We start from the raw sequence: 14,862 nt of genomic DNA, 5'->3' as shown, positions 1-14,862 counted from the left end.
GGGTCAACGCAGCCGTCTACCAGCAAGTTTTAGAGCACTTCATGCTTCCTGCTGCTGACCTGCTCTATGGAGATGGAGATTTCAAGTTCCAACAGGACTTGGCGCCTGCACACAGCGCAAAATCTACCTGTGCCTGGTTTACGGACCATGGATTTCTGTTCTAAATTGCCCCGCCAACTCCCCTGACCTTAGCCCCATAGAAAATCTGTGGGGTATTGTGAAAAGGAAGATGCAGAATGCCAGACCCAAAAACGCAGAAGAGTTGAAGGCCACTATCAGAGCAACCTGGGCTCTCATAACACCTGAGCAGTGCCAGAAACTCATCGACTCCATGCCACGCCGCATTAATGCAGTAATTGAGGCAAAAGGACCTCCAACCAAGTATTGAGTATTGTACATGCTCATATTTTTCATTTTCATACTTTTCAGTTGGCCAACATTTCTAAAAATCCCTTTTTTGTATTAGCCTTAAGTAATATTCTAATTTTGTGACACACGGAATTTTGGATTTTCATTTGTTGCCACTTCAAATCATCAAAATTAAATGAAATAAACATTTGAATGCATCAGTCTGTGTGCAATGAATAAATATAATGTACAAGTTACACCTTTTGAATGCAATTACTGAAATAAATCAAGTTTTTCAAAATATTCTAATTTACTGGCTTTTACCTGTATATAGTGTGTGAATGTTGTCTGTCTATCTGTGTTGGCCCTTTGATAGATAGATAGATAGATAGATAGATAGATAGATAGATAGATAGATAGATAGATAGATAGATAGATAGATAGATAGATAGATAGATAGATAGATAGATAGATAGATAGATAGATAGATAGAACTTTTTTAAGGTGGCGACTTGTCCATGGTTTACCCTGCCTTCTGCCCGAATGAAGCTGAGATAGGCTCCAGCGGAAGGGACAAGCGGTAGAAAATGGATGGATGGATGGATATCTGATTTATGACACCAAAAGACATACAAAGTTTGCGAGTAAATCGATACGATCAAAATAATATCAATCTCACGGAGATTCCTGAGCCATTTCGAAAACATAATGAGCAAGCCAGTTACGTGATCCCACAGATCCCTTCCCCATCAACAACAATGCTAATCATTAAAGGTTGGGAAATCATACATTTTTAGACGCATCGCAATTCGGACATGGACGATTATAAAATTGATTAGTAAACGTAAATAATTGATCATTGATTTAATTATTGTGAATAAAGAAATGCAGACAGTTCTAACTGACTGACTGTTTCACTTGCAAGTGCTCTGTGTGTGTGTTGAGTCAAATGCGCCTTAGCTCATATTACCAGCAATGTCACCAGGCGCGCTATCATTTCCATGAAAAAAAAAGGACCGGTATTTTTCACATGCAGTATAGCATCTTTTTAAAATTCATTAGAATACCGTACAACCCTAGAATCGATCAACTTCCCATCTATCCATTGACATAAAGTCAATTTTCTTTTTTAAGTTTTCTGCACCTTTTTGTCAAAGAACACCCTGTTTTTATGGCAAAAACACAAACTATGCAATATTTCCCCCCCAAAAAAACTATCAGAGTAGTACATTTTAAGTGAAGTAATTGAAGCCTTAAACAGGTAAATAATTCAAAACAACATTGCTTTATGTTTATTATTGTTTTTGAGCAATGACCGTTAAAAATAAATCAGGGTCAGTATGAATTTGTTTTCCATTTGGTAGCCACCCTTTGGCGGGCAAAGGGAAATGACACCTGCAGGCGCCACTTTGGGCATCCACGGTTTACATTTTTCGAAAATTATTTTTCTTAAAAGTGTATAAATCTACTCCATCACATTTTAAATATATTTTCATGATCGCTTATAGATTTGCCTCTAAACCTTTCAAAATACACCCAAATCTGCACTGACGCAGATACCGTATTTTCCGCACTATAAGGCGCACCGGATTATTAGCCGCACCTTCTATGAATTACATATTTCATAATTTTGTCCACCAATAAGCCGCCCCGGACTAAAAGCCGCGCCTACGCTGCGCTAAAGTGAATGTCAAAAAAACGCTGCGCTAAAGTGAATGTCAAAAAAACAGTCAGATAGTTCAGTCAAACTTTAATAATATATTGAAAACCAGCGTTCTAACAACTCTGTCCCAAAATGTACGCAAATGTGCAATCACAAACATAGTAAAATTCAAAATGGTGTAGAGCAATAGTAACATAATGTTGCTCGAACGTTAATGTCACAACACACAAAATAAACATAGCGCTCACCTTCTGAAGTTATTCTTCATTCGTAAATCCTTCGAATTCTTCGTCTTCGGTGTCCGAATTGAAAAGTTGCGCAAGCGTGGGATCCAAAATGGCCGGTTCCGTCTCGTAGAAGTCATCGGGAGTCAGTGTCGCTGTTCTGTGAATCCTGCCTTCCGGAAAGCTCGGACCACAGTTGTGACCGAAATATCTGCCCAAGCATTTACGATCCACTGGCAAATGTTGGCGTATGTCGTCCGAGGCTGTCTGCCCGTCTTAGTGAAGGTGTGTTCGCCTTCGGAGCTGTGTGAAAAAAGCCACCCGGCCTCTTCGCGTAAACTTCCCTTAACCACTCGCTCATCTTTTCTTCATCCATCCATCCCTTCGAGTTAGCTTTTATGATGACGCCGGCTGGAAAGGTCTCTTTTGGCAAGGTCTTCCTTTTGAATATCACCATGAGTGGAAGTTAGCATGGCAAGCTAGAACCACAGTGAAGGATGACTTCTCATTCCCTGTGGAGCGAATATTCACCGTACGTGCTCCCGTTCCACAGTGCGGTTCAGTTGCTGTGAAATACGGTAGTAATCCGTGTGCGGATGGAGAGATTGCGTCTTTTTATGAACCGGATCGTTTAGTAGGAGCCATTTTGTGGTCTTTACAGATGTAAACAGGAAATGAAACGTACGGTGATATCCGCGCGTTTTTTCTTCTTCTTCCGGGGGCGGGTGAAGCGCTTCCTGTTCTATGGGGGCGGGTGAAGCGCTTCCTGTTCTATGGGGGCGGGTGCTTTCCTTGGCGGTTGCTTGCGTAGAAGAAGAAGCGCTTCCTGTTCTACCGGGAAAAAAGATGGCGGCTGTTTACCGAAGTTGCGAGACCGAAACTTTATGAAAATGAATCGTAATAAAGCGCACCGGGTTATTAGGCGCACTGTCAGCTTTTGAGAAAAATTGTGGTTTTTAGGTGCGCCTTATAGTGCGGAAAATACGGTAAATAAACAGTAGCCTAGTGGGACTCCAGACAAGAGCCTTTCCACTACGGATGGGCCGGGAGCCCAAGCAAATATTAACAGTGAATTAATAATTTTACTATCCATTTTAATCATTCAATAATTATATCTAACTCAATTAGTTTAACAGGATAAACCCTGTCAAATGATATTAAACCATGTGTAAATTGCAAAGTTTTAATCAAGACTGATTAAAAAAAAAAAAATCAAATATACTGCGAAAAAAGAAATTCATAAAAACTAAAGAACAATACATTTACATATAAAAATTAAATAAATACTAACTAAATTGATAATAAATAGCAATATATTTTTTTTTAATAAAACAATACAATTAAAGAAATTCAGTTTCACACTTTTTGCGCTTGAGTAACTTCTCTATGACTTCAGCTCCAAACTGTTTCTGTTTTGATATTTCCATGCTGCCACAAGTGGTGGAAAATGATAATACAACTGAGTACTACTGCTGTCCCTATAGTACGGACCACACCGAAGAAACTCTAGGAGGGTGCTCGCGGCCCAACCATAGTCAAGAAACACTGCTTTATAGACACTTGGAAGTGCCTCTAGGCCACGTGAATGCAACCCAGCAATCATTTGTACCAACATTTATTTTAATTAAAAATTCAAAAAAAGCCAGCGTGGCAGCTTTGTGTCAACATTGCAACTTTTTCTGGTACCATTTCACTTGTATGCTTTTATTCTACTTTTTATGTTAATTTCACATTTAAAATGTCCCGCCGGTCTTAAAAAAAATTAGCTGCAGGCTGCAAATGGCCCCTGGTCCGCAATTTGGACAGCCCTGTTTTACTGTATCTCATTATAGAATCAGAAGAAGTGTAAATTCCAGCATGAAGGCGTTGAGAAATGTATTCCTCTCACCTCCTTGTCCGTCTTGAGGATGTTCTCAGTGGCCACGGGGCTCACGGCCGTGCACAGAGGCTTGACCACGGCGTTGGCCACCTCCGTGCCCACGTTGGTAGGATAGGCGTGCAGCACGCTGAGGTGGCCCTGGTCGCTCTGCACCACCAGCTGCAGCGAGCGCCACTCCGAGTACATGGTTGGCGGCGTTGCGATTCTACTCGCACCTTCTGCGCCCTCCTGCGGACACGCGGGTTCAAAGGTCAAGCAGACGAGCATCTTATGCCGTTTCTTTTCAAGAAACGTTGCAAGAGTTTGACACAACTTTGAACACGGAGATGCTAATCCCTCCTTGTATTGCAAGGCACATAGATGATTGTAACGCCCTGCTTCCTGGTCTCCCTGACCAACACCAGAAGGCAGGCACACATTACACCAGTTTTTAAAACTCTGCATTGGCTCCCCATGTGTTGCAGAATCCATTTGAAAATTATTTTTATGGTTTATAATCTTATCTTTCAGATTTGCTTTTACCCTACGAACCTTTGAGGACCCTGAGACCCTCATCTTCAAAATACTTAAGTCACGGGATGGAATCTTTCCACTACTAAGGCCCCCGTCTACCGGAGGACCTCAGGGCCCTGTTCCCACTGCAGGTCAATTCCAATTTTTCTGCCCAAATGCGACCTGTATCGTATTTTTTCATGTCCGTGTGAAAAGTGCAATTCCGAAATTTTTCACACCGACCCAGGCCTCTTTGGTAAGTGGAAATAAATCGGATATACATGTCCTTAATGTGAACGCCCTCGCACTCAGGTCGCATTTGTCCGCTCAGAACCTCATCAAAAAGTGCTAAGCCTCCTAATTATTTGCCAAAATAGTCAGTTACAAAATAAATAGTTGACAACGGAGCAGAAAACAGGTGAAAATGATGTTTTCGGAACTCAGGTGAAAGTTCCACCTCTTCGACACACACGCTCTACAAGCAGACATCAAAGCAAATTATCCCGTAAAACCTCTTCCTTCCTCATCTTCTACATGCAATCATTTGGTTCAGAAAATGCTGAGTTCGATTGCACAAAATCCCTAAAATTGCCACAAATGTGCCAGTACTGAGACAGTTTACCTCCGTAAGCACTGCAGTGCACGCGGCAGTCAAGACCGCATCCGGGTCGGTTTGCGTTCACATTAGCAATCACATTTTTATTTCATAACGTGAACGGCTCCAAAAAGGATCGGTTTTGACCCAAAAAATCTGAATTGGACATCCGACCCTGCAGTTTAGTGCAGATGTAGCTCAGGGCTGCAGAGAATGTTAATGTTTTTAAGAGCAGGCTTAAGACCCACTTTTTTGCCCAGTATTTATTCATTTTATTGAAGTCATTCGTACTTATGCAAGATTTTAATTAGTTCTATTTATTCCTTATATATTTACTGTATATTCATCTTTATATGTTTTACTAGTATTTCATCCATTGTTCCTACTGATAATTCTTACTATTTTTTTGTGTCAGCGTCCTGGTGGCCATAGTCTGATGGCTCCTGTGATAGTGTTTAGTCACCCGGCTCCTCTGTACTCAGCCATGCATTCATTTGTTCGTGTGTGTGTGTGTGTGTGTGTGTGTGTGTGTGTGTGTGTGTGTGTGTGTGTGCAATGATGGTGGATGTGGGTCATTGGGGTATTGTTTTTAAGTCTGTGAAGCACTTTGTGTTGCTTTTATTTGATGGATGAAAAGCGCTTCATAAATCAAATTTGATAACTTTTGAACACAATTGTGTGTTTAATATAAACAGAATGTGGTAGACTCAGCCAAATATTAGCTCAAACAGTGTATGTTTGTTCACAGTAAAGCAAGATGTGGAGGTTAATTTGCGTGTTTTTCACGAAAGCTTTTTTTAAGACAATGACTTTATGTAACTAAATGTTTACCGTTTTAATTTTGTGAACGCAATCAAATTTTTGCTGACAATTTCATTGAACAAAAATGTGTTACCAAATGTGTGTGTTTGATAGATCTGTTTGTTAAAACGCAGTGTTTTAACATTAATTGCATGAAAAATTCAGTGTAACAAAAATTAAGTGCAGAAAAATGTGTTACTTCAAAACTTTCGGTAAGTAGATGGTGCGTTCCATTTGTACTGGGAAGTCGGAATTTCCGAGTTCTTAGTCGGAAATTTTACGAATTTTAAAGATGGCTGCTCTGGATGTAAACAATGATATCTACTTCTATAATATCTGTTATTAGCACTTCTTAATAGTTTTAAATAAGCTATAGACGATTTATGGTTGTACGTTTATAAGTGGCAACGCCACTACATTTATTTCATGAGGTATATATAAAACCCAGAACCAGTGAAGTTGGCACGTTGTGTAATTCGTAAATAAAAACAGAACACAATGATTTGCAAATCCTTTTCAACTTCTATTCAATTGAATAGACTGCAAAGACAAGATATTTAATATTCGAACTGAGAAACCAAAATTTTTTTGCAAACAATGATTAACTTAGAATTTAATGGCAGCAACACATTGCAAATAAGTTGTCACAGGGGCATTTTTACCCATGTGTTACATGGCCTTTCCTTTTAACAACACTCAGTAAACGTTTGGGAACTGAGGAGACACATTTTTGAAGTGGAATTATTTTCCATTCTTGATGTACATCTTAAGTTGTGGTATTTTAGGCTTCATATTGTGCCACACATTTTCAATGGGAGACAGGTAGACTACAGGTAGGCCAGTCTAGTACCCGCACTCTTTTACTGTGAAGCCACGCTGTTGTAAAACGTGGCTTGGCATTGTCTTGCTGCCTTTTGAACTTTGCGCCTATTAAAGTCCGGATGGTTCTATTCCTCTTTGTTCTGGAGGACACAACGTCCACGGTTTCCAAAAACAAATTTAAATGTGGACTCGTCAGACCACAGAACACTTTTCCACTTTGCATCAGTCCATCTTGGATGAGCTCGGGCCCAGCAAAGCCGGCGGTGTTTCTAGGTGTTGTTGATAAATGGCTTTCGTTTTGCATAGTAGAGTTTTAACTTGCACTTACAGATGTAGCGACCGACTGTAGTTACTGACAGTTGTTTTCTGAAGTGTTCCTGAGCCCATGTGGTGATATCCTTTACACACTGATGTAGCTTTTTAATGCAAGGTCATGGGCGTTCAATGTTACGTGCAGTAATTTCTCCAAATTCTCAGAACCTTTTAATGATGTTACAGACCTTAGATGGAGAAATCCCAAAATTCCTTGCAATTGCTTCTTGAGAAATGTTGTTCTTAAACTGTTCGACAATTTGCTCACGCATTTGTTCACAAAGTGGAGAACCTCGCCCCATCCTTGTTTGTGAATGACTGAGCATTTCATGGAAGCTGCTTTTATACCCAAACATGGCAACCACCTGTTACCAATTAGCCTGTTCACCTGTGGGATGTTCCAAATAAGTGTTTGATGAGCATTCCTCAACTTTCTCAGTCTTTTTTGCCACTTGTGCCAGCTTTTTTGAAACATGTTGCAGGCATCAAATTCCAAATGAGCTAATACTTGCAAAAGATAATGTTTTCCAGTTTAATTGTTGAGTATCTTGTCTTGGCAGTCATTCAATTGAATACAAGTTGAAAAGGATTTGCAAATCATTGTATTCTGTTTTTATTTACCATTTACACAACGTGCCAACTTCACTGGTTTTGGGGGTTTGTACCTTCTACATCGCTAGCTATAGGGTCTGTGTCTCCTCTTCATCCACCATGTATAAAAGTTGCAAAAAGAGTGCATATTTTCCTCTAAGTTGTTTATATTCAGACAAGGCAAGCGCAAAAATAGCTTTTTAGTCGTCTTTGATTTCCGACATCGTAACTGGAACGCTCACAACTTGGTTGTGAGGTTTCCAACTTCCCAGATAAATGGAACGCAGCAGAAGACTGAAGCAAACTGAGGCTATGTCTACACTAAGCCAGATAACCCCTTAAACAAATAATTATTTAGCCACACTAAACCATCGTTTAAGGTAGCCCTCCTTGGATAATTTTTTACACGGGTAAGTGCGCCGTGTATTTCTTGAATCTCCAGCTCTTAGCTTTGTATGAACTCATTGATCGTTTACAAATTGAGTTCGGAGAGGAAGTGAAGTCAGAAAGGCCGCGCCTCACACAGGAAATTATGTCAGAAAGAACGCGCCACAGCCAGCTTCATAACAACGGAGCTAACTACTGGAAAGATGGAGGCGAGTCATCCAGACATGCCAGTGTTTCTCATTCTTCTACATGTACAGACGCTTGTGGAATTCACACATGAATACCTTAAGTGAAAGCGATTGCAACTATTTTGGATACAACACTTCTCAGATGGCAAGAGAACTTTCCAATGTCCGGGTCAGCTGTGATTCTACTTACCAAAAATTTTTGTCCATTTGTCGAAGGAGAGTCAACGAAAATGCGGTCTCCCGTGGATGTGATAAAAAAGGTAGCGTGTGCTTTGTATTACCTGGCCGACTGGCAAAGCAGACTGTATCAGTTATTGTCCGCCATGCATGTCACGAACTCAACGTCTAGGTCCAGAGTATATAAAGTCACCAAAAGGAATGAACAATGAAGGTGAAGGCAAAAGAGTGAGGAGTGTCCTGACCAGATATCTACATCCCTAGATTGATTGTTGTTAAATGTTCTTAATCACATTGTTTACATATCTAATAAAGATTTGATTAATTTATGATGGCTCAGGTGTGATTCACTACAATAGGGCCCCACAGCACACTGGATTCCAGGTAATTGAAATACCACAACACTGGATATTGTTCAGATAAGTTACACTTAAGAACTTGAACATAAGGCAACACTGGAGGTGACTATGACGTGCGCATTTTTTCGCGCATGCGTACTAGGTCACATTGCGCCGGGGGACGGAAGGGTCAGGGGGTCTTAAACGACCATTGTGTGTGTGTGTGGACACGGATAAGATTAGGTGGGATTTACCCTGGATAACCTTATCCGGCTTAGTGTAAACGGGGCCTGAGCTTGTCTCACAACCAGCCAATGAGGTGTCAAGTTTGCGGTCACGTAACACGGGTCGATAGGAAGTGAGTCTGGAGTATTGAAATAAAGATGGGATGTATGGCTCTTTTATAGTTCTTTTGAAAATAAATAGCAACAAAATAATCACTGGTAGCTGGCTGCGATAAGCTCCAGCACCCCCCGCGAATCCGAAAGGGACAAGCGGTAGAAAATGGATGGATGGATGGATGGATGATGGCTCAGGTGTGATTCACTACAATAGGGCCCCACAGCACACTGGATTAGTTAATTGAAATACCACAACACTGGATATTGTTCAGATAAGTTACATTTAAGAACTTGCCCACAAAGCAACACTGGAGGTGACTATGACGTGCGCATTTTTTCGCGCGAGCGTACTAGGTCGCATTGCGCCGGCGGACGGAGGAGGGGAGGGGGTCTTAAACGACCATTGTGTGTGTGTGGACACGGTAAAGGTTAGGTGGAATTTACCCTGGATAACCTTATCCGGCTTTGTGTAAACGGGGCCTTAGGCCACAGATTCAAGAAATATACGGCGCACTTAGCCGTGTAAAAAATCGTCCAAAGAGGGGGATCTTAAACGATAGTTTAGTGTGGCTAAAACGGGGCTTAGGCTAAATAATTATTCGTTTAAGGCAGACCTGGGCAATTATTTTGACTCAGAGGGCCAAATTTAGAGAAAAAAATGTGTCTGGGGGCCAGTATATCTATCTATCTATGTTTACATATACTAATACACTAATACAAAAACTCACAATAGTGTTTGATTGAAAGCTAAAAACGTTATGACAGACAGCCTTAAAAAACGGAATGGAATTTTAAATTTTTTTACTGAATGAGGCACCCAGAATGTACATAAAAATATAGAATGTGGGATTTAAATATATTAACTATGAACGATAAAACACTGAATATTGACAACGTATGAACGTCACACCCCCTGTAGATCAACATATTTACAATCAAGCGAAACGCAACAAACACAGCGGGTAATGAATGCAATGGGTAAAAGTCCACCTACTATCTGATATATATGATACATCACTAAGCTTTAGAACTTTGTTGTAAAAATCTCCTTCCGCGTCTGTCCCTGACACACGTATTTCAGGCTGGCCGCTCTGGAAACACTCTGTGGAAACGCTCCCCACCCACACTGCTCGGTGCCTCGTCTTGAGCTGCTGTGACGTAGATGACCATAATAACTAGTATATCATGCAAAAGCGCAGATTCCAACCATTGAAATACTTTGTATAGTTCAAGACTTACGGTCATTTGAAAACATCACTGCACATCATAATGGCAGCTACAGTTTCGATCTTAAAGATCTAAAAAAAATGATTTGGGAATGTCCGGCGGGCCAGTTTGAAAAGCTTAACGGGCTGCATGTGGCCCCCGGGCCTTAGTTTGCCCAGGTCTGGTTTAAGGGGTTATCCGGCTAAGTGTAGACATAGCCTGAGCTTGTCTCACAACCAGCCAATGAGGTGTCAAGTTTGCAGTCACGTGACACGGGTCAACAGGAAGTGAGTCTGGAGTTTTGAAGTAGAGATGGGATTTATGGCTCTTTTATAGTTCTTTTGAGACGAAATAGCAACAAAACAATCACTGGTAGCCTTTATGAGATCAGAATAATTTACATTTACACAAATATTACTATATTGTTAAGAATTATTCTGAAACATTTTTATTGTAAATATTCTTAAAGGTGGTCCCATATCCCCATGCTTTGACAGTGATATCACTCTTTTGAATTATGACTTGCTTAAAAATCGACTTCGTAGCAAAGACACACGACAAGTAAGAACGAAAAAGTATCGTATCAGAGCATAAGTAACTGGTATCGAAGGTGTCGACATGTCAATATGATCCGCACACATTCTGTCCAGTCGGAAAGCACGCTAGATGGTAGTTTGACAAGAGGTGTGCAAATAACGGCATTAAACGATGGCAATAATACGATGAATAATATGATGAATAATACGATGAATAATAATAATAATTTGATTAGGCAGAGACGGAAGCCTGAATGCTAGCTATGTTAGCTTCCTGCTGCTAGCTAGCCCAGACAACATAACATTGTAGAGTTGGCCGCTGCTCCAACACGTGAAACGTCACAAAATGATTTAATCGATTAATTAAAGTGGAGAATAAAAACTAGGCAGCCGTTTATTGAACGAATTTAGCCCCTAATGGCTGACATTTAGCTGCCGCGGCTGCTAGCTTAAAGCCGCGACTTTAGCCCGCTCATCTTTCACTCATCCGCTCGCTCAACTTGTCTTTTCTCTTCCGTTACCTGGACCAAGGGTGACCGTCATCATGCGGGCCTTGACATACGCGCGGTTTGTGCTCTCAGACCACCATCTTTTCAGCAATGTCAACGCTGGCTTGGGATATTACACTTTGATGACACAGGAAACACGCTGTCTGATGCAGGGCGCCCCCCGCTGGTGGGCAGGGGAACTGCAGCAGCTCCGCTCTGCCCAGTCAATGCAGTAAGCTGAGGTGGCGCCCCCTAACGATTGTCAATAGGACTACACGTCTAGTCTATCTTCATTTCCATTTTGATGGGCCTGCTATCTGTGCATAGCTCCAAGATGGTGCCACATATCTAAATCCATGAGTTTTAGGTTTATCCGTACAAAATGAGCTCAAAAGCTAGCCTAAAATGTTAGCATGCTAACATTAGCATGCTAATGTGAGACGTTGGCATAGCTCCAAGATGGTGTCACGTATCCAAATCCATGAGTTTTAGGTTTATCTGTATAAAATGAGCTCAAGAGCTACCCTAAAACATTAGCATGATTACATTAGCATGCTAATGTGAGACGTTGGCATAGTTTCAAGATGGTGCCACGTATCCAAATCCATGAGTTTTAGCTTTATCTGTACTAAATGAACTTAAGAGCTGCCTTTATTGTGGAGGTCGGGAGTGAAACCAAGTGGTCACAGAAAATGTTCATGGTCTTGTGGCTTTTTGCTAGCGTTGGCTAAAAAGCTAGCATAAAATGTTAGCATGCCAAAATAGGAAAGGATAGCATCCTTCAACGATTGCGCCAAGTATCAAAATTCATGATTGTTAGCTCAAAACAAAAACATTTGCTAAATGTTAGCATGCTACCAGTTAAAAAGCTCATTTTTTATTAGCATTGGCTGAAAACCTTCCATAAAATGTTAGCATGCTAACGTAAGTATGCTAAAATAAAAGACGATAACCTACTTCAAATGATAAATGGGTTATACTTGTATAGCGCTTTTCAAAGATGGCGGAAAGTATAAAAATTCATGATTGTTAGCTCGAAACAAAAACATTTGCTAAATGTTAGCATGCTAACATTTTTGCTAGCTTTTTAGCTAATTTTCTTATCAGCTAAAAAGCAATTTTTTTATTAGCGTTGGCTAAAAACCGAGCATAAAATGTTAGCATGCTAACATTAGTATGCTAAAATAAAAGACGATAGCCTACTTCAAAGATGGCGGCAAATATAAAAATTCATGATTGTTAGCTCGAAACAAAAACATTCGTTAAACGTTAGCATGCTAACATTTTTTGCTAGCTTTTTATCTAATTGTCTAATCGGATAAAAAGCAATTTTTTTTGTTAGCATAAGCTAAAAACCTAGCATAAAATGTTAGAATGCTAACGTTAGTATGCTAAAATAAAAGACGATAGCCTACTTCAAAGATGGCGGCAAGTATAAAAATTCATGATTGTTAGCTCGAAACAAAAACATTCGCCAAAGGTTAGCATGCTAACATTTTTTGCTAGCTTTTTAGCTAATTTTCTTATCAGCTAAAAAGCTAATTTTTTGTCATCGTAAGCTAAAAACCTAGTATAAAATGTTAGAATGCTAATGTTAGTACTCTAAAATAAAAGACGATAGCCTACTTCAAAGATGGCGGCAAGTATAAAAATTCACGATTGTTAGCTCGAAACAAAATTATTCGCTAAACGTTAGCATGCTAACATTTTTTGTTAACTTTTTAGCAAATTGTGTATGTTTACAGCTAACAATCATGAATATTGATACTTGGCGCCATCTTTGAAGTTTGCCATTGTCTCTTAAATTAGCATTTTTATAAGATTGTCTCTTATATTAGCATTATTATAAGAGTATCTCTTATATTAGCATTATTATAAGAGTATCTCTTATATTAGCATTATTATAAGCATTATTTAAAAAATAGCTAAACGACAGCATGCTAACATTTAGCTAACATTTTAGAAAATGTTGTATGTTTACACTTAACAATCATGAATTTTGATACTTGGTGCCATTTTGAAGTATGCTATTGTCTCTTGTGTTAGCATTATTATAAGCATTATTAAAAAAAATAGATAAGCGTCAGCATGCAAACATTTTTTGCTAGCTTTTGGCTTTTTTTGTTTGTTTACACCTATAAATCACAATAAACCAATACTTGGCGCCATCTTTAAAGTATGCTAATGTATCTTATATTAGCATTATTATAAGGTTGTCTTTTATATTAGCATTATTATAAATAGTATTTAAAAAAAATTGCTAAACGTCACCATGCTAACATTTTTTGCTAGCTTTTTAGCAAATTATTTGTTTACATCTAACAATCATGAATTGTGATACATGGTGTCATCTTTGAAGTATGCTATTGTCTTTTATAGTAGCATTATTATAAGATTATCGCTTATATTAGCATTATTATAAGATTGTCTCTTATATTAGCATTATTATAAGATTGTTTCTTATATTAGCATTTTTATAAGCATTATTTTAAAAATAGCTAAACGACAACATGCTAAAATTGTGCAAATTTTGTATGTTTACACTTAACAATCATGAATTTCGATACTTGGTGCCATTTTGAAGTATGCTATTGTCTCTTGTGTTAGCATTATTATAAGCATTATTAAAAAAAATAGATAAGCGTCAGCATGCAAACATTTTTTGCTAGCTTTTGGCTTTTTTTGTTTGTTTACACCTATAAATCACAATAAACCAATACTTGGCGCCATCTTTAAAGTATGCTAATGTATCTTATATTAGCATTATTATAAGGTTGTCTTTTATATTAGCATTATTATAAATAGTATTTTAAAAAAATTGCTAAACGTCACCATGCTAACATTTTTTGCTAGCTTTTTAGCAAATTATTTGTTTACATCTAACAATCATGAATTGTGATACATGGTGTCATCTTTGAAGTATGCTATTGTCTTTTATAGTAGCATTATTATAAGATTATCGCTTATATTAGCATTATTATAAGATTGTCTCTTATATTAGCATTATTATAAGATTGTTTCTTATATTAGCATTTTTATAAGCATTATTTTAAAAATAGCTAAACGACAACATGCTAAAATTGTGCACATTTTGTATGTTTACACTTAACAATCATGAATTTCGATACTTGGTGCCATTTCGAAGTATGATATTGTCTCTTATATTAGCATTATTATAAGCATTACTCAAAAAAATAGCTTTTAGCTATTTTTCTTTGTTTAGACCTAAAAGTCAAGAATATCGATACTCGGTGCCATCTTTAAAGTATGCTAGTATCTCTTATATTAGCATTTTTATAAGGTTGTCTTTTATATTAGCATTAGTATAAGCATTATTTTTTTAAATAGCTAAATGTCACCATGCTAACATTTTTTGCTAGTTTTTTAGCAAATTCTTTGTTAACATCTAACAATCATGAATTGTGTTACTTGGTGTCATCTTTAAAGTATGCTATTGTCTCTTATATTAGCATT

General features: G+C 38.6%; 1 protein-coding gene across 7 annotated transcripts in view; it reads right to left on the bottom strand.

Moving 5' to 3' along the window:
• The window catches only part of LOC133622727 (ral GTPase-activating protein subunit beta-like), an 87,217-nt gene extending 75,657 nt beyond the window's left edge, over positions 1-11,560 (bottom strand). For all 7 annotated transcript variants that reach the window (XM_061985634.2, XM_061985635.2, XM_061985636.2 and 4 more), the window contains exons 1-2: positions 11,422-11,560; positions 4,124-4,342 (exon numbers count right to left, since the gene is read on the bottom strand). In XM_061985634.2, coding sequence (XP_061841618.2) covers positions 4,124-4,300 — 177 coding nt within the window. In that variant the 5' untranslated portion in view covers positions 4,301-4,342; positions 11,422-11,560. The remainder of the gene's footprint in view (positions 1-4,123; positions 4,343-11,421) is intronic.
• Between the last annotated feature and the right edge of the window lie 3,302 nt (positions 11,561-14,862).

The sequence above is a fragment of the Nerophis lumbriciformis genome, linkage group LG23 (genome assembly GCF_033978685.3).
Source record: "Nerophis lumbriciformis linkage group LG23, RoL_Nlum_v2.1, whole genome shotgun sequence".
NCBI lineage: Eukaryota > Metazoa > Chordata > Actinopteri > Syngnathiformes > Syngnathidae > Nerophis > Nerophis lumbriciformis.
The sequence above is the reverse complement of the archived record's forward strand: the minus strand, read 5'-3'. Positions and strand labels throughout refer to the sequence as shown.